At 45.6% G+C, this 19,974-nt stretch overlaps 1 protein-coding gene across 1 annotated transcript in view; it reads left to right on the top strand.

Moving 5' to 3' along the window:
- The first annotated feature begins 1,487 nt into the window (after positions 1-1,487).
- The window catches only part of COLQ (collagen like tail subunit of asymmetric acetylcholinesterase), a 53,822-nt gene continuing 35,335 nt past the window's right edge, over positions 1,488-19,974 (top strand). Inside the window, exon 1 of the mRNA XM_090284359.1 lies at positions 1,488-1,673. Within this exon, the coding sequence (XP_090140485.1) occupies positions 1,568-1,673 (106 nt within the window). The 5' untranslated portion in view covers positions 1,488-1,567. The remainder of the gene's footprint in view (positions 1,674-19,974) is intronic.

Genomic DNA, 19,974 nt, shown 5'->3' with positions numbered 1-19,974 from the left:
AACATTACATAAGTTTCAGTGTACAACTGTATAATACATCATCTATATATTGCATTGTGTGCTCACCACCCAAAGTCTAGTCTGTGTCTATGTGAGTTTGTTTCATTTGCTCATTTGTTGCTTTCTGTTTTATATCCCATATATGAGCGAAATCATAGGGAGCTTTTCCTTTTCCATCTGATGTATTTCACTTAACACGATACTGTCAAAATCCATCCATGTTGTCACAAATGGAAGTATGTCATCCTTGTTATGGCTGAGTGATATTCCATTGTATATATGTACCACATCTTCTTTATCCGATCGTCCATGGAAGGACACTTAGGTTGGTTCCATGTTTTAGCCACCATAAACAGTGCTGCAATGAACATATATCTTTACAAATAAATGCTTTCAAAAGTTTGGGGTAGAAACCCAGAAGAGAGATAGCTGGGTCATATGGTAGCTCTATTCTTAATATTTTGGGCAACTGCTCATACTCTTTTTCATAGTGTCTATAATTCCCGCCAGCAGTGTGAGGGTTTCTTTTTCTCCGAATCCTCTCCAACACTTATTTCTTGTCTTATTGATAATAGTCATTCTTACAGGTATGAGGTCATATCTTCTTGTGGTTTTGATTTGCATTTCCTTTATAGCTGGGGAGTTGAGCATCTTTTCATATATCTGCTGGCCATTTGTTTGTCTTCTTGGGAAAAGTGTTCAGATTTTCTGCCCATTAATTAGATTGATTTTTTTTCTGGTTGAGTTGTATGTATTCTTTACATATTTTGCATATTGGCTCCTTATCGAGGTATTGTTTGCAAATATCTTCTACCATTTGGTTGGCTACGTTCTAACATAGTTTGATAGATAATCATTCACTTTCCAATCCATTGACTTTTTAAATGTATTTTGCTTAACAGGGGATAAGTTTTGCAACTTCTGGAGAGAGAATAAACACTTTTCATGGAGATGGCTGTTTTGGAAAACATAACACTCCCGCCCCCACTTTTTATTGGATGATTAAAGGGAAAAAAAAATCCAAAGTCAACTTTACATGTGTCTCCCAGTGGGTAAAAATGTCACAGACTAATGGCAGAAGGATTTTTGTCCACAGAAATTCAGCTTGAATCAGAAGAGTCCATTCTGTGATGCTGCAGGACACCTACGTAGATGCTGGTGGGAAATCAGTTAGAAAATCCATCTACCCCAGAGGATGGCTTCTTCTGTGCATTGAGACTTAGCTGCGTTTTCATCACCTCTTCGATAGCCACTTACCTCAGTCTCCAAAACAGAAAATTCTGACATCTTAATTTTAATGTGGGCATTTTATCCAGTGCTTGAGATAAATATAACCCTGAGTAGTACGGAGAAGGTTTAATGGGAAATGGTTGGCATTCTTTCTTCATAGAGGCACAGTGGAAGGAGAGAGAGAGAGAGAAGGAGAGAGAGGTGGGGGGAGAGAGAGAGAGAGAGAGACGGACGAACAGCAGTGGGTACGACAAAAGCAGAGAGATAAGCAAGGCTCCAAGGCAGCCTGGACACACAAGGCTGCTGAGAACTTGACACTTTCCAGACCCCAGCCAGCATGGTGGTCCTGAATCCAACGACTTTGGGAATTTATCTTCAGCTTTTCTTCCGCTTTGTTGTGTCTCAGCCTACTTTCGTCAACAATGTCCTCCCAATTTCAGCAGGTAAATGGTGATCACAACATTCCTCTCTTCCATCGTTTGGGGCAGGGGGAGGAAGGAAGACTGTTTTGCAACGTGCCTTGATATTTTTTCTGTTCTACTCGTGGTGGAGGGAAGCTGAAGGGGAATCAGCCACCCTGGCAGCTGTCACTGCAGCTAGTCTTGGAAGCCCCTTCTGTCCTTGTCCCAAACAACCCTCCCCTGCTGCTCAAAGCCAGAGACCTTTTACGAATTGTTTCTGCCTTCCCCCCACATCTCCCCATTTGCTGCATGATTTCATTTGGCTGGGAATTGTGGGGAGCTTAAAAGAGATGGGAAGAAGTGCAAGGGAGAGAGAAGTGAACCCCAGACATTTCTATAAATACATCCCTGAGCCCTTCTGAAGGGGACTTGACTCAAAGGGGGAGATGTGGAATGAACATGCCTCTGTCCCGACTCTGGCAGTGTCCCAACTGCTAGGACCTCATTCCACCGAAGGGAAAGAAAGTCCTGTTGGTTCTCTGCAGGGCTAGGGGCCCCCATGCAGCCCCAGGACTAGGTCTTTCATTTCTCCAGCCCTGTCTGCTTTCCCGTTGTCTTTTCTCCCTGGGGTGGGTCTTCTCTTCAGCCTCAGATGAGGCAGCTTGGAGAAGGGGGCTTTCTGGGGAGAGGTGGAGGGGCTCCGGAGTGATAGCCTGGCCTGGGGCTGGGTGTCTGCTGGGAGCAGAGCCAGGAGATGAAGGCAAGGGGGCTTTTGCTGGCTGTCTGCCAACCTTTTCTGTTAACCTTGTCCTGTGCGACCCAGAGTAGGGGAAGTATTGGGTTGCCAGCATGGCCTCTTTAAACCTTTCTGAGCAAACTCAAGTATCTTCAGAGGGTGTAGGGAGGCTGACAACCCCTCTCAGCTCACCTCGGTCACCCATGGCTGTCCATAGAAATGGCAGTCAATCATGTGCGCCAGCGTAAATCTCACACATACTTTAATTGAGGCAGAAACTTTGCTCTCACTGCCTTTGCTGGAAACACAGGCTCTCAGAGAAGGCACAGCTCTGTATTCAGTCCCAAACCCCTGTCCATTCATAAAAACAGCTCATCAACATGATGTGCTGCCAACGTTTGTGGGCCCTGAGGGAAGGCCTCAGAAGGGCGCGAGGCTAATTATAGAAGTGCGAGGAACTCAAGGAGGGGGTAGGGGATTTGCGGAGAATATTAGGGGGGGAAGGCAGGTGGTTGTGCCACCACAGGTGTGCCAACATGATCCCCACAAAGTCAAGCTGATAGCACCAGGCTTCTTCTGGGAGTGAATGAGTCATTATTCCACTATTCAAGGGAGAAGCTTGACAGTTAATTTGGTCTAACCTGGTGGCTCTTAACCTTGCTTGGGTCACAGATTCCTTTGAGAATCTGCTGAAGGCTCAGGACTTATGGAAACTCAGTCCTCTGATTCCAGCCCTGCCTCTGGTGGGCTCTCTGACTTCTGGGAGGTAGTTGGCATTAGGCTGTAAACACCTGTGGGCAGGGTATCTGCCTCATACTTTAGCATCATTTCCCCAGGGTCAGAACAATGCCTGGCACATAGTAGGTGCTCAACACATATTTGGTGACTGGATGAGTGGAGAAGAAATAAAGCTTTCTCATCTGTAGATTGGGGCAAGTCATCATTCTGTGTCACTTAACTTAGGTAGTGCCAAAATGGCTAATGAGTTCTGAAAGATAGAGAGAAAAGAACCACTGATTTTCATTGAGCTCCTCGCCCTAGAGAGGCCTGGCACAGCTTAGACATATCTTTAAAATTGTTATTGATTTTAGAGAGAGAGAGGAAGGGGAGAAGAGAGAGAGAGAAAACATGGATTTGTGGTTCCACCCATCCATGCCCTCATTGGTTGAGTCTTGTATGTCCCCTGACCAGGGATCAAACCCACTAACCAAATGAGCTGCCTGGCCAGGACTAGACATCTCTTAAGTGAGACTTTGTACAGATTGTACCACTCAGGGTAATGCCGGGAAAAAGAAGTAACTCTTAATAGTTCTGATGAAATACTTGAATGAAGGGACCAGTTTCAGAGGTTGTGGGTAGGATTAAGGGAAACAAAAGGAATGTTGAGAAATTAGCAACTGTGGGAAGCATTTACCACCCCTGTGCTTGAACAGGCAAGAGGAGAAAATGGGGAAATGGATCTCAGGAAGATTTAGAACCTTGGCAGTAAGGTCACTGAGCAAAAGTTTTGATCATGGAGTGACCTTAAGAGGGGAGAAAGTGGAGAAATACCGCGACTCCTCTTTCCTCAAATCCAACCACCTCTTGGTAGTGCCCCCCATTGGTCAAACCCAGCCTGGAGCCCAGGCAGAAAAGCTCCTTGATGCTGTTATGGGGTCAGCCCTGGAGGCGCAGAGTGAAGGGAGATGGGTGGGCATGTAGAATAGCTAGGGCACACACCCATAGGCACCTCCTCATGAATTGCTAGGTCCAGATCTTCTGGTTGGGAATGTGGTCTTTAGACATTAGGTAAAACAGTAAGGTAGAATGGGGTAATCAAAAGAGAAAAGAATATCTGCTCTCTGTTGTAGAGTTACTTGGCCTTATCCCCTTCATTTAGTCATCAGGGCTTCCTGATAGCACAGTTTAGATGTAAACTTATGCCCTGAAACAGGAACTATTCCTTTAATTTCTTAGAAATATTTTCCAATGGATATGAAATATTCTATCTTCAAGCTTGTAGATTCTCAGTCTGAAGAAGACAAGCCTTGTGCACATAGAAACAAGGGCCACCAGGAAGATCTTGTCATTTCACCCATCGTACTTTAGTGAGTGCCTGCTGCGTGCTGAGCGCCGCAGGGCACACAGAGACAAGTAAAATGCCACCTGTGCTCTGGGGAACCCATGGCCACTTGCTGTTGACACACGAGTGGCCCAGAAGCACTTGCTCAGTTTCCCAGATAGGGGCTGTGATGGAGGAAGAGCTCCTATAGGCATGTACATAGCCACTGAGGGCATCATTGACTTACAGCACATTTACTGGCTTTCCCTATGATAAGCATGAATTGTGTTTCCTTTATTTCACTCCCTCCAGGGCAGACTGCATTCCAACAACAGCAGACTCAGCACCAGCTACCTCATCAGATGCTCCTTTCCTAGCAACCTCCACTGCCAGGTCCCAGAGGAGAACCAGGAAGGGAGTAAAAAAGCATCAAAGAAGCCAAAATAGACGATAGAAATCTGAGCGCTTAAAGCTCATGTTTTTGATGCACAGAAAACAAGCTCAGGTCTTTACTCCAGAGCCTATTAACTCCTCTCTGGACACCATTCTAACAGGCTCAGATAGGTTTCTTGAAGGGTGGAGCAGGGCTGCTGCTTGAGATACATGCAATGACAACAACAGGAAAAGACAGCTCATAAAATTGGTTACAAGGAAATGGTAAGCAACTAAGGAATAGTTCTGAGATCAAAACAGAATAGTAGATTGGAACTATTTCTAGAGCCTCTGTTCTGTACATAGCCACTGAGGGCATCATTGACTTACAGCACATTTACTGGCTTTCCCTATGATAAGCATGAAGGAGGCCGGTAAGTCTTAGACATATTTTAGAATAATTTTTACTGAACATGGCCCTAAAGTTTTTTTTTGTTTTTTTTTTAATGTTTTTTATTGATTATATTGTTACAACAGTTCCAATTTTCTCCCCCTTGTTCCCCTCCCCCCAGCACCCCCCTCCCCCAGCAATCCCCCCTAAGTCCATACCCCTGGTTCGTAAAAATTAACTATCCCCCCCCTCTCAAATATTAGGACCCTTTGTAATCTTGTAAAGGACAATGGGCGAATGTCTCAAGCTCCTCTAGCTGCTTCAAGCTGGACATGGTCGTTGTCCTACCTATCCTTGGGTCCAGAAAACCCTAATAAGAGTGGGGGTGTGGAGGGGAGGGTGGCCTTCCCACATGGGGAAGGATCGTGCAGACTCCAGGTCAGTTGGCTGCCACCGGTCAACGGCGTGCTTGGTTCAACAGGCTGGTGTCCTTGCTGTGTTTCAGTCATTCCTCCCCGAGTTTGTTCCTCCTGGATTGTCTCCTTAACAGGAGCGAGCTGAGAACACTGTTCCTACTCCGCGGCCATCTTGGTCCCCCCCGGCCCTAAAGTTTTAACTGTCAGGAACCCTAACTTTGTTACTTTAATCATTGTTGGATAATACACTACCCTCACACTCAGTGGCTTAAATAACAATCACTTATTATTGAACTTCATGTTTGTGGGTCGACTAAGAGTCAGCTGATCCAGCTTGGGTTTGGCTGGCCCCAGCTGGACTCACTATGGATCTGTGGATTGACTCAGCTCCAGCAGCCATTCACAGATGTAGCTCAGTAGTTGTACAATTTCTAGAATGTGGTGGCACAAACCCAAGGACAATAATATTTATGGACAGGCAGACCTTCCACACACTTCAGTTTATGAACTTCTCACAGTACCCCTGGGATGGGGGTGGCATCACATTTACTTTTCAGATAAAGAAAGAGAGGTTCAGAGAGATCAAGTGACTTGCCCGAGATCACACAGCTCGTATGTGGAAAAGTTGGAGACTGGATTCCTGCCCTCTGGCTTGAAGTTGGGGGCTTTTACCAATGTGACTAAATCTTCTTATGGCCATGGATAAATAATGATATTAGATGTCAAAGTTCTGTAGGCTACCCTCCTAGCCTTTGAAAGCTCAGCTCTAGATTCTTTTTTTAAATTCTTCATTCATTCCTTTAAAAATTAAAAAAAAAAAACTTTTGTTACAGTTGATATAAAATATTACATTAGTTTCAGGTATACTGCGTAGTGATTAGACATTTATATACCTTATGACATGATCCCCCTGATAAGCATAGTACCCATCTGACATCTTACATAGTTATTACTATATTCTTTATTCTCTCTTGCTTTCTACTTAGGATATCATTGCCAAAAGCTCTTAGTAAAACATTGAATTTGACTTTATATTAGAGTGTGCATGACTTACCAGGATCCTGGTTTATCTTCCCTTTGAAGGTATTTGTGTTTTAACACTGGTTAAAGCTCTAAGCTAAAGTGGGCTCTAGTAAGATGAGCTTCAACAAAGGTATTGAGGGTGGAGCAGGGGTGAGGCCTCTGTGGAGTCAGGGCAGTACCACCTCAAGACATTCTCTCAGGCACTATGAGCCAACCTATCCTCTACCCACAGACATGTGTGGCTTCCCTCTTCCAATACAGGATCTCTCAGGCATGCAGGAACTCTCCAGATGATGTTGAGTCAAGGTCTCAGAGACCAGATGGCAAGAAGACCCAAATCCAGTCCTGTAGAGGGAGTCATGATGGAGAATGTGAATTCTGTCTGGGCGCTGGAATCTTCTCCAGTTGGCTGCTGAGATATGACCCAGAGCAGGGGTTCTGTGACCTATGGGAACTGCTGCCTAGCCCTGCACTCTCCTGATTGGAAGTCAGCCAGGCCACCACTTGGGAACCAATAGTGGTCTTGGCAGTAGATTATGGGCCATTTATTTGTGTCTGATGTTGATCAACTATTGTTTAATGGTCCATAATGCACTGCTCAGCCATCTCCGATTTAGCTCCCCATAATTTCTCTAGATAATAAAATCAGTGAGAGTTCTTAAATTAGAGGTTCTCTCCAGGGGTCCCAGCTTTCCCACTTCTCCCCATCCTATGCCTCTGAGTAAAGCAGTGGACCCATCTCCAACTCTCAGACATAAAGACAGGTGGGTGTGAGAGGTGGGAGGCTTTCCCTTCAGATATCCAGGGCCGAGCACCCACATCGCCATTCACTGCCCTCAAGCCTGCTTTCCTCAGATCCACAGCCACCACTCCCGCAACCACACAAACACAATGCAGCTCTAAAATGGAAAAGAACGCCCTTCTGGCTTCAGTGAGTCACCAGATAAGCTGGTGTCCCATTTTTCTAAGATGCAGTTCACATCATAGGTACTACTCATATGACTCTTATAATTGGTACCGATGATCTCCACACCTCTCCTTCTGCGAAGTGTTTCCACAGCCCCAGCTGTATCTGCTCTTCACAGCAGTCCTTACACGAGGGGTCTTGGGTTTGAATCCCAATTGTTGGTTACTTGCCATGTGACTGTGGGAAGCTCACACCACAGCTGGGGTGAGCCCCAAATTCCTCATCTGAAAATAGGTGTGCTGGTCTCCATTTCAAAGGATTGCTGTGAGGATTTATTGCTTCAACGAACAGTAAGTGCCAGCTGTATGCCCGGGGCAGGGATGCAGCAGTGGCCGGACAAAAGCATACTGCCCGCATGGAACTCCTGTCGGCATCCTGAGGAGAGCCCTGGCCTGCTGGGCCCAGGAGGGGAATGAAAGCCCCCTGCAGCAGAGCTGGAGCTCACAATCTAGCTGCCCAAGGACTGAATCCAGCCTTCATTCTAACCATGGTCAGCCCTCATGTTGTAGTACTAAAGAGGGAGACAGAGACAGAGGCAGAAATTTTAAATATTTGCCTTAGTTGCTACCGTTTAAGAGTCAAGTGACTTAACATTTTTTAAAATGTTTTTCTGATGTCCCAGGATCACCCTGCAGTCTGCCTTGCATTTTGATGTGGCAAGGACTGTTCAGAATGGAGCAGTTGGTGGTCATTCAGCCCCAGTTCCCAAGTCCCCACCACACTGCCGTCTGTCTTCCTTAGCACATCCACCTGTCTAGCCCCACCTGGTCACATGACTTTTTGACCTTGAGGGACAGAAGCTTTGCTGGCTTGGACTCTCTGCTTCTTCTTCTTCTTTAGCAGTCTTGGGGCATTTCCCCAGAGTTCCCAAGCTCTGCAAAGTTCAGTTTAAAAGTCAGTGTTCTAGGTCAGTGCTCCTCAAGCTCTGGCTCTGGTTCTCAGCCCTGGCTAGAAGTAAGAATCACCTGGGATGCTTTACAGAAGCCCAGTGTCCAGACTGAACTGACTAAAGTAAATAGATCAGACTCTCTGGGACATGGGTTCAGGCACTGGTAGTGGTTAAAGCTCTCCTGGTTGTCCAGTCTGAGTTAACCATTGAACTGTAGCTAGCCTCAGAATCACCTAAAAGTTCTATAAAGGCACACACTGCTGGGCCCCATTCCTGGAGTTTCTGACCCAGTAGGTCCAGTGTGAGGCCCACAAGTTTGCATTTCTAATAAGATCCCAGGGCTGCTGATGCTGCAGGTCCACGGACCAGACTTCTGAGAACCACTGCTCAGGTTTGCTTCTGAGTTCCTGCGTCAGTTTCCCATGGCCACTCAGTTGCCACATTGCCTTCTTCTGTGTCAAATCTTCCTCTGCTTCTCTCTTATAGGGACACTTGTGATTACATTTAGGGCCCATCTTAAACTTCTTAATTTAATCGCACCTGCAAAATTCCTTTTGCCATATAAGGTAACATTCACAGGTTTCAGGAGTTAGGATCTGGTCTCTTTGGGGGCCATTATTCAGCCTTTCACCATTACCTTTTCACTGGGTAAACAGTCCCACAAGTGCTTTTTAAAGTGATGTCAAAATCAAAGTCACAGGTCTATATACTGTCTTCATTTGGGTTCCTTCCAAGAGCAGACCCTGAGACAAGAATTTGGGTGCAAGCAGTTTATTTGGGAGGTGATCCCCGCAGGACACTGGGAAAGCGAGACAGGAAAGGGAAGACAGTCCAGAGCAGGGGAGTTCATAAGCAGATTCCCGGGGACCTGTGGGAGACTAGGGACTTGGATGTCTATCCACCAGCTCCTGGGGACATGCTTGCCTAAAGCAATTTCCATGGCTGGAGAAGCTCTCTGACGTAGTCCCAGGTGCCTTTGGCCAGAGCTGGAAGCCCATAGGGCCTGATGAATGCGGAGGGACATGGGCAGCGAAGCGACAGCATCTGCTGTAGATACTTAAAGAGAACAGCTTTGGTTCTGCTGGCCCTTGCACAGCTGCCTGCCCCATCCACCCCTTCTGGGCATGGTCCTTACAGCCCAGCACTGCCTGCCGTGGTACAGGAGCTGGGATCCTGTTGCTAAGGGAGCCTCCACTCACACTAAGAAAGCTGTCTTGCCTTGAGCACTTCCTATTTGCTAGCCTCTTTATATGACTTATGATCTTAACAACTTCACAAACCATTGGTACCCCAGCATTTTACCAGGGAGGCAGCTAACCTTCAGAGAGGCGTGGTCAGTTGCCTTGAGGTCACACAGTACCAGGGTCAAAATTCCAAATCAGGACTTTCTGATCCCCAAATCATTGCAGAGGCAGAATAGCCGAGTGGTTGGGAGTAGGGCATCTGGTGCCTCACAGCCTGGGTTCAGATCTTGTGTTTCCCTTAGCTGTGTGATGTTGGGCAGGCGAAGCACCTTCTCTGTGCCTCAGTTTTCCCATCTATAAAACAGAATGCTATGAGAAGTTACCTCACAGATCAGGTGTGAAGATTAAGTGGGCTAGTTATGAATATAAAGCAGTTAAAATAATGCCTAGTGTGTGATGTAGAAATCTTTTTGTCATTACTTCTAGAACCTCACAGTGTCTCTACAATTGCAAGAGATTCATGATTTTCCCTAAGATGCATTTGTGTCAAAAAGCAAAGTCCCAAATACAACCCAAACAGTAACTTTTGGCCTAAACCATGCAGCAAGTTCAGGCAAAAGGAAGGTCTCAGCTTTCGTCTGTTGTCCATTTGTGAATCAGTCCCAAAGTAGGGACACATAGACCAGGGAAGAAATCTCTTCTCCTGTGACTGGCTTTCCCAGATGGCTTTAAAAACACACCTGGCCCTCTTCCATCTCCCAGCCCGGGAGCCCACAGCTCCATTCAAGCTGGCACTTATATCTCCATGGCAACCAACATAAGCACAAGCATGACTGTGTGCTGGGAGCTGGCAACAGGTGAAGGAGAGGCCCCATGGCTGCTGTGGGCTTTGCTTGGTAAACCAGCTGGGGCCTGAAAAAAGAGAAGAAAGAAAAGGAGACATGAGTTTGAGTTGGACAGGCTCCTCCCCTTCAGACCTCCCCTCCTTTCCCTACTCATCCTGCTGGGCGGCTCACCTGGCCTTGTTGGTGTCTTTCTGAGAAGACTGGAGAAGGCCCCAGGAGCTTTCCTGACATGACTGGTAGTTCTCTTTTGGGACACGTGCTCCAGGAGGGACCTTCCAGAGGTCTCAGACCCAGCATGGGGCTTCTTGGGGACCCAAGTGGTGGAGAACAGGGTGACGTTGGCTGTCCTACCTCTGGAGACCTACTGGAGCTTTCTTACTTTACTGTAACTCCAGACTTGTTCAAATGTTTGAACTTGTTCCCTGTGTGAGAGGCGTGTGTTGTGCATCATATCAGTGAGAGCTGAAACTGGGCTGCCCCTTTGTGCCCAAACAGAACTGGCTGAGTTTGAGATCATTCATCCTGGCATGGCCCTCAAAAGGCTTCTAGATTCTCTGTGGTCATCCAGAAACCAAATTCTCCAAATTAAGATTGAGTATGACAACCTTTCTCCTTCTTTTCCTTTTTTCTGGGAGTTTTGTTGGGCAAGATTATGTTAGGGAAAATAAACATGGAAAAGACAAATGTCCTCTGTGTTCACGGAGCAGCAGGGCACAGTGGGGAGCGTGCGGGGCTGCGTGGCATGCTCCTGCTCTCGCCGGGTCTGCCCGGAGAAAGGGGGGAGTGGAAAGCTGAGCTGGCTCTCTGGGAAATCTGGGCTTTCCCAAAATATCTGAGGCAAATGGTATCTCTTTTATTTTTCTTTATCCAAATCAACTGCCCCAGCCTGCACTTTCTCTGCTGGGCAGCCCTGAAAGTAAGAGTGCTGACCCTACCACTATCACTCCCCCTCCCCTTCTCCTTCCCCCTAACCCTAACCCCGACAGGTGTAGAGCAGTTGCCATGGTGATGTTTTCCTGTTCAGGTCCAGCCAGAAGGTGGCTTGGGGACCCTGAGTCAGTGGGTTCAGCAATTTTCCTGTTTACTAATGTTTTTGGAGAGGTGTTGTGGCACAGTGCTAAGGCATTGAGGTAAAATTTGGGGAGCTTGGCTTATTTCTCTGCACCTGACACTAACTCATGGGATACATTTGTAGTGTTGGACGAGCCATTTGTTCCTCATGGAACTCAGTTTCCTCATCTGTAAAATGAAGGGATGGATGAGATTTCAAAGATCCTTTCAGCTGTAGACTTTCTCTGACTTTGTGGCTAACAAAGTCAAATTTGCTTGCTAATTTCCACACTTAGCACCTACCCAGAGAAGGGGTCTTGGCATGTGTTTCTCTTCTGAGTATTGGCCCCTGAGTATCCATGAGGCATGAGTAAAAGGCATGTGGTTCACATTCAGACAGCTCTGGACTTGACTGATGTCTTTGTGATCCACTAGCTGAGTGATCTTGGCCAAGTGGTCTTGGTTTAATTTCCTAACACCTCAGTTTCCACCTCTGTAGACTGCAAAATAAGAATACCTACCTCATTAGATGGCAGTAAGGGTTCAACAAGTTAATAGGCAGAGCTTTGCACTGCTCCTGAAACATAGTTAAGCTCTCAGTTACTGGTTGCGACATTATTCCAAATGGCAGTGAGAGATCTGGAGTCCAGGTCATATGCTTCCTCCTGGAATGTTTCACTGCTACACTAATTCCACTTGCTCTTATTTGTGGCTGGAGAGGTTTGCTCATGGTGCTGAAGAGTCTGATTTAAGAATTCGGAGTCTCCATCAGAAGCCCAGGGCTGAGCAGGGAACATTACAGTAGATGGGCTGTGGAAGTGGAGGTCTGGACTCTCAGAAGCCCTGCTCCATAGGGCCTCAATTTTCTACACCTGGAAAAGGGGGACATAATGGAAGGTAATTTGAGGGGTTATTGTGAGGGTCAAAGGCAAAAGCATTGGAGGGCCTAGCTCTGAGTTGGTAGAGTAGGTCCTCAGGAGTTGTGGGGCCTTGAGGAGTGACACTGGACTTCTACGACCTTGGGAAGCCTAGGCTCACACCTGAGTATAGTAACAGCTTACTGAGTCCACAGCAGAAGGGCCTGCTGATGCTCAAAGTCCACCGGCAGGCGGCCTTCCCTGCAGCTATGAGGGAGAAAACTCACTTTCACAGACAGAGGAGAGCTTACTAGGAAACCCCTCAGGTCACTAGAGTCCTTTGGAAATTGTGGAATCCTGTGCAGAACCCAGCTGGTAAGACAAGCCACATCCCGTAGCCAATTCATCCATGTCAGGAGAACAGGCTCTTTGTCCACACAGCATCTGTCTTGAATAGAGTGACAGTTTTGCCCTCTTCAGAATAGAACATGCATGTCAAGTCACCAGGCCTGACAGTGTGGGTCTTCCCAGGCAATCAGATAAAAGTTACTAAATATGAAATTTGAAATTTTCAAATGGAATGTTAGAAAATGATGACTGATTTGACAAATAGACTCCATATTCTTGCCGTATGCCCATCTGCGGCCATTTTGCATTTTGTTCAATATCTTTTCTAAATGAGGCGATAAAATACATTTAATTGATTCAGATCCTTTTCATCATCATCATCATCATCATTATCATGATGTTTACATTTGACTAGCCCTGGCTGGTTTAGCTCAGTGGATTGAGCGTCGGCCTGCGAGCTAAGTGTCGCTGGTTCGATCTTCCAGTCAGGGTACATCAGAGAAGGAAAACTCTGACTCCAAAAAACCTCCGCTGCCTTGCGGCATACCTCTTCAGGGGAAAGGCTAAGGGAGTAAACCCCGACAGAAAATCCGGAGCCGGAGTCCCTAAGGCGGTTTGATGTTGTAGTCAACACCGGCAACTCCTGCGGCGCACCTGAACCCAAGCTGTATCGACTCCGTCTTTCCCTTGGACCCTTCAGCTGCGAAGAGAGGGGGGGTCTGCTGCATGGGCAACAGCAGACCCTCCATATTACCCTGCCCAGGCTCTGTAGCTTCAGCGTCATCACAAGATGTCGATTCAACACGGGAGGAGACAGATACCATGTCACTCCCGAGTCGGACTGCGCAGCCATTCTCGGCGGTGCAGATGGACTCTTGGGAAGCTACACCATCGTCTCTCGAGACGGACGGCTGCCGACGACGACGATTACATTTGACTATCTTAAGCTAATTTTGACTATTACTTGAGATATATATGCTTTGATATACTTCCCATCAATCAAATGACCAGTAGTTATTGTACCTCCTACTTATTTTGTACTTAATTATTATATTGAAAGAGAAGATTCGTAAGGCAAACTAACTCAAGGAACCCTATTGGTGACATTAAAAGAACACAAATGAGGAGCAAAGTGCCTCACCATGGTAGTGTTTCACACAAGTATTGGAATTTCTGTAAGAGCAGAGCAATTAGAACAAGGAGACAACTGGTCTGGGTTCAAGCCACAACCCCGCCACTTTCCGGGGCACTTCTTTGAGTCTCAGTTTTACTGATCTGTCAAATGGAGAAAATGTTAACAAGCCCGAAGGCTGTCATAGGCCAGTGCTTAGCACACAGTAACTATTCAGTACATGTTACCGAGTGTTGTGATGGTTGATGTTTGCCACCTATGTAAAGGTACAGTAGTCCGTCTCTATATCGCGGTTCACTTATCACGGCCTCACTGTATTGCGGGATTTTTAAAAATATTATATTTAATTATCGCGGATTTTTCGCTTTATCGCGGGATTTTGCGGTACTGTATACGTATGTTGTTAAAGTTACATAGGTTTAAGAGTGTAGTATAAATGTAAGGTTCCTACTTCATGGGGGAGTGTAGAACATAATACCTGCGATAAGTGAGGGAATACTGTAGTTTAAAGAATGTTTTTGTTTATGATTTAGGTCAGATAAAATGTCTTCTGGAAAACCAGCAAACAAACTTACATCTTACACCAGCATAAATTACAAGTGAATTGGGATTTAAATATAAAATATGAAATTTAAAATTTATTAGAAGAAACCCTGGGAGATTTGGGGGTAACTTAAGTATGTAGGAAAACCCAGAAGCCATTTCTTAAAAGGCTTCTACAATAAATTCTACTACCTAAAAAAAAAAAAAAAAAAAAAATTGTGTGGGGAAAAATAATAAAAACACAAAGTCAAAAGGCCAAAACAAACTGGGGAAATATTTGCAAGTCATATATAAGAAAACCAATTTAAGAAAAGGTCAGAAACCTCATGGAAAGATGAAAAAGGTACATGTGGAAAGATCTCCAGCCTCATTCATTATAAGAGAAATGCACATTGAAACCACACTGAAATACCATTTTTCATTTATCGGATGGACTGGAATTCAAAAAGTCTGACATCTCAGGTGCTGGTGAGGCTGTGTGGAAGCACACTCATCATCTGCTCATGGGAAGGATGTGGATGGATGGAGGCTTTGTGGAGATGAATTAGCCAACATGTGTAAAAACTACAAATTTACATACTCTTTGGCCCAGCAATTCTATCTAGGAATTCATTCAATGAACATGTTTACCAACACAAAGATGCATGCAGGAGGTTATTTTGTTGTTATCATTGTTTATATCAGCAATGTTTGCAAATCACCCTAATGCACACCAGTAGGAGACAGGATGAACAGATTATCATTTTTTCAAGGGAAGGAATATTATGCAGCCATATAAGGGAATGTGGATATATTTTATGTAGTTACACAGAATAACCTCTTACAAATGCTGTGGAGAAACCAAGAGAGGACCCTATGTATGGTATTATATTACAAGCAACTCTTTGAGGTAGAGGGGGAAATATTGTCCCTACATGTTTATTTCTGTATGCATAAAATAGTCAGGAACATATACACAGAAGACTAAGCACTTGATAATAAATAATTGGAATTGGAGCAGGTGTGGGAGAGTTTTCATGTATACTCATTTATCCTTTTTGAATTTTGAATCACATCAATGTATCACCTATTCTAAACAATTAAACAATATTCCATATATGCATGCAAAAGTGAGCCTTTCATCTGGAGCACAGGAGGAGATTTTTCTGTTGATAAAAGTCTGTTAGACCCAAATTACCAATAGGAATTGTGATCCCAGAGAATTTCCAGAATGGTAGAATCATAGTTATTGTGCTACAAAAAGCCTAAGGTTCATCTTGCCAACTTGTTCAACTGAGAAGCTCTATTATTCAGTTGAGTACATGGAGCTCAACTCAAGGTCCCCCACTTTCTGGAAGTCAGGGATTTGAGTGACTGGCTGGGACCAGTGGGTAGAAATGTCTGTTTGTGCCAGTAGGCAGCCAGGGGCTTCCCAGGGGCCCTGCTCCCTCCTCCCCACCTGCTGTGGACCCTCAAATAGCAAATACTGGAGTTAGTGGGGCAGGATGGGGGCTCTAGGGAGAGGGTTAAGTGAGCCAGGTGGTTTTGAATCACAAGTGTCTGTGGAGCTAAGATGTCACCATGGAAAAATGAAGGCATGGAAACGTAATGGCTGGAAACACAGGGTCTTTCCACTCAGCCCCAGTTGTCAGCAAGTGTTGGAAATAACCCACCCTTTGGGCCCGATGCAGCTGGACGGTTTTGTCTCTGACCTATGGCCAGGTCTCCTGAATAACTCTAGAAACTTGGCCTCCCCTGTCAAGCCTTAGCAGAAGATTTAATAGCACTCGCTGATATATGCTGGCTGCTGTAATCAAATTCAGAGCCAAGGCGCAGCCAGCCTTGAGGAGGTTTCTTGATGTTCCCTTGGCTCCTAATAACATTGTCTCCTCCTTCCTCTCTATTTACCACATGCCATTTGGTCAAATTAGAACTTGAACTCAAAAAAACAGATGTCTTCCTTTAGATAAGATCCAAAAACATTCCCTTGTGGGAGGAAAGAGGGATGGGTTTGTCTCCTTGAATCTATGCTCAATCAAAGGAACCACTTATGATATATGACTTACTATAAAATAAAGATCAGTATAGGATGATTTTCTTACATCCTTGGAGCTAGAACAGACTTTTCCTCCTCAAGGCATTGCTGTCAGGGGCAGAGAAGAATGTGCTTCTCATGTGTTTTTGTGGAGATTCAACTACCTGCTCATGGTCTCCTAATGAGTGGCTGCAGGCCCTTGCAGGCAGGGTTGGTGTTCTAGCTTCTGGCCAGCTCCAGAGCCCCCAGATATTTGCCAGCAAGGGTGTTGGACTGATCCACCCCCAATCCTAACTCTTGTGAAGGTACCTTCTGGTTCTCTGTTGCCTACATAAAATTATTTTATTCTTTCATTATGAAAAATTCTAAACATTAAAAAAAAAAAATGAAAAGAATTCTGCAGGGAGCACCAAGATGCCCACTGTTATGTTTACCTCCCCAAATTCATTTAATCCCAGTACTTCAGAGTGTGACTGTATTTGGAGATAAGGCCTTTAGAGAGGTGATAAGGTTAAATGAGACATTAAGGGTGAGCCCTAATCCAATCTGACTCGTGTCTTTATAAGAAGAGGAAATTTAGACCAGAGAGACACCAGGCACATGCAGAGGGAAGACCATGTGAGGACACAGCCAGAAGGCAGCCACCCACAAGCCCAGGAGAGAGGCCTCAGGGAAAAACCAAACCTTCCAACTTCTTGATCTTGGACTTCCAGCTGTGAGAACTGTTCAACATAAGTTTCTGTTGTTCAAGCCCCCCAGATACTTTGACAATCCTAGCAAACCAATACACCCACCACATGGATTCTGTAGTCGTTATCATTATGGTATATTTACTCTATCATATTTTTGTTTATCCATTCATCTTATTTTTTGATGAATTTCAAAATGAGTTGCAGATCCTTTGCCCACTTTGAAAATTGAACTATTCAACAGAGAAGGTAAATGCACATTTGGTTGTAGGTCACCAGCACACATGACTGAACCCCCTTTGTGGCTGGGATACTGGGGAAGGCAGCTACAATCCTACAGTGAGTTTACAAACCAGGAAACTGGGACTCAAAGATGAGTCATTGTAAGGCTTAATTAGAAAGACAGAACCTGGTGTTGGTAAACTCCTCCAGCTTCAGCTGGCTGAGGCGACACTTGCCATTTTTGCTGAGGTTTCCTGCTCATTCTCTTTTTTGTTTTGTTTTTTAAAGATTTTATTTATTTATTTTTAGAGAGGGGAAGAGAGGGAGCGAAATATCAATTTGTGGTTGCCTTTGATGCACCCCCAGCTGGGGATCTGGACTGCAACCCAGGCAAGCGCCCTGACTGGGAATTGAACTGGCGACCCTTTGGTTTGCAGGCTAGCATTCAGACCACTGAGCCACACCAGCCAGGGCCCTGCTCATTCTCTTTGACTGGTGGGGAATGAGGGTGGGAGGTCATTACTTTGTGCTGGTAACCAAATCTGCAGAAGTCTCCAGGGTCAGACATCTGGATTTAATCCTGGCTAGTACCTACTAGCTGTGTGTGACCTTAGGCACCTCTCTAAACCTCTGAGCCTTGTCTGAAAGTGAAGATGATAGTACTAATACATACTCTGTGGGGATGTTGTCAGGATCAGAGAAGGATATTGAATGCTCACGGCATGCTTCCTATGGTTGATGTCTCACTACTGGGGTAGGGTAATGCTATCTGCTATAATAAGCAAGCGCCCACATTTTAGTGACTTAATCTAATCACAATTTCTGCTCACACAGCAATCCAGTGTCCCTGTAATAGGGCTCTCCTGATGGGTATTCTCTCTCTATTGACTTAGCAGGATTCTTGCTAAGCCTGGACTCTGCAAGGACAGACACAGAAGCCCAAGTTCAGAGCCTTGTTGAGAGCTCTAGAATCTTTGTTAGTGGGAAGGTAAAACCCAAGTCCTCCAACTTACTTCTCTGCCCACCTAGGTTTGGTTGGGAGAGTTGAGCTGAGTGAGGTGCTGGGGATGATGGAACCCCAGGCTCTGCCCCCCAAATGCAAGTGTCTTTGCCTCACATTGGGAACTCTGGGTCCTTGGGGAGGGTGCTGAGTTATCCAGGCCACACAATATCTGTGCAGCAGCAGTGGGAGACACAGCAGCCGGGGAGATGTAAGGCAGGCTTCACTGTGGTGGGGATCAGCAGGGAACAGGCCCGCGTGTGCCAACAGAGGGGACAGAAACTTCTGGAACAGTGCCCAGGAAGGCGGTATTCCAGAAGTGGACTTCTGGCCTGGTTGATAAATACCAGAGCTTCAATTAAGACAAAATACTGTGAATATGACACCTGCTGACAGCTGCAGGAAGGTCCCGGAAACTCTTATTATGAATTATATTTGCAGGCAGCTCTGCTGTGGTGAGCTGGCGCATGTGCCAGTGAACCTGAGGGTACTCAGTGGGCCAGCTGCCTGCAGGGCAGGGATTGCCCTCCATGGGAAGGGGAGGAGAGTGACCTTCCATCCCTGGGCCCTTATGAAGGACTATTGCCTCTCAGTCCCTGATAGAAGCCAGAACTGGAGAGTCTTTAGGGCTCATCTTGTCCAGCACTAGCATTTTACATTTTGAGAAACCAAGGCCCAGTGGGGAAGTGAGTTGTCCAAGGTCACATGGCAAGTTTCTGGTCATACCAGGGCTAGAGATGAGGAACGTGGCTGTAGGCAGATAACAGGTGTCAAGTGTTCAACTTAAGGAAATTCAACTGTTAACGCTTTTGGAGACAGAGGCAGAGTCAGAGAATGATATGGAGACACGCTGAGAAGGAGACTGAGGCAGGAAAGGGAGTTGCGGAAGGAGAGAAACACAGGAGAGACAGAGACATTCATGAGCTTGAGTCATTAGATTCAAAATAGAGGTTTGAACACGTACAGAGCGGGACAGGACCTCAGAGATCCTCTAGTTCAATAGCCAGCGTTTTTACAATAAAGAAACAAAGTATAGTGGAACGGTTTACTTGTGTAAACCTTCTAAGGAAAAATTTAATGCCGAATGATAAAAAAAAAAAAAAAAAAAAAAAAGGTTTTGGTGCTAAAAGTGGCAGAAGTTTCAGATCCAAGGATTTTTGAATGAGGGTCGAAAAATGGAGTTTCAGAAAACATAATGCAGATGTTTCTGCATCTGTCCAAGATGCGGGACCGCATGCTTCATGCGCTCCGGGCTGCTTTCTTGATATCTTAGGCTCTGGGTTTCTGAGAAACAGAGGGGAATACCCCAGAGAAGGAACCCTTTCTTCCCTTACTCATCCCATCTTGTCACTGTGAAACCCTCTCTGCCTTCAAAGCTTCGCTCAATGGCATCTCCAGGAATCTTTTCCTGATTTCTCATTTGAATTCCCTGCCCCAGCTGGTGCCCATCACTTCCTCCTGTTAGTCCCTTGAGACACCCCAGCTCCATGTTAGCCTCTGTTCTTTGCCCACCTTGTGCAATAGTTATCTTTGAAAATATTGATGAAAGAATTCCAAAAGCCTTAGCTCTAATCCTCACCACAAAGTAGCAAGGTGTGTTTGACCATACCCACTTCACAGAGAG

This window comes from Furipterus horrens, unplaced genomic scaffold, assembly GCF_987537825.1.
Source record: "Furipterus horrens unplaced genomic scaffold, mFurHor1.1.pri manual_scaffold_7, whole genome shotgun sequence".
NCBI classification, from domain to species: Eukaryota; Metazoa; Chordata; class Mammalia; order Chiroptera; family Furipteridae; genus Furipterus; species Furipterus horrens.
This window is presented reverse-complemented; position numbering and strand designations above follow the sequence as displayed.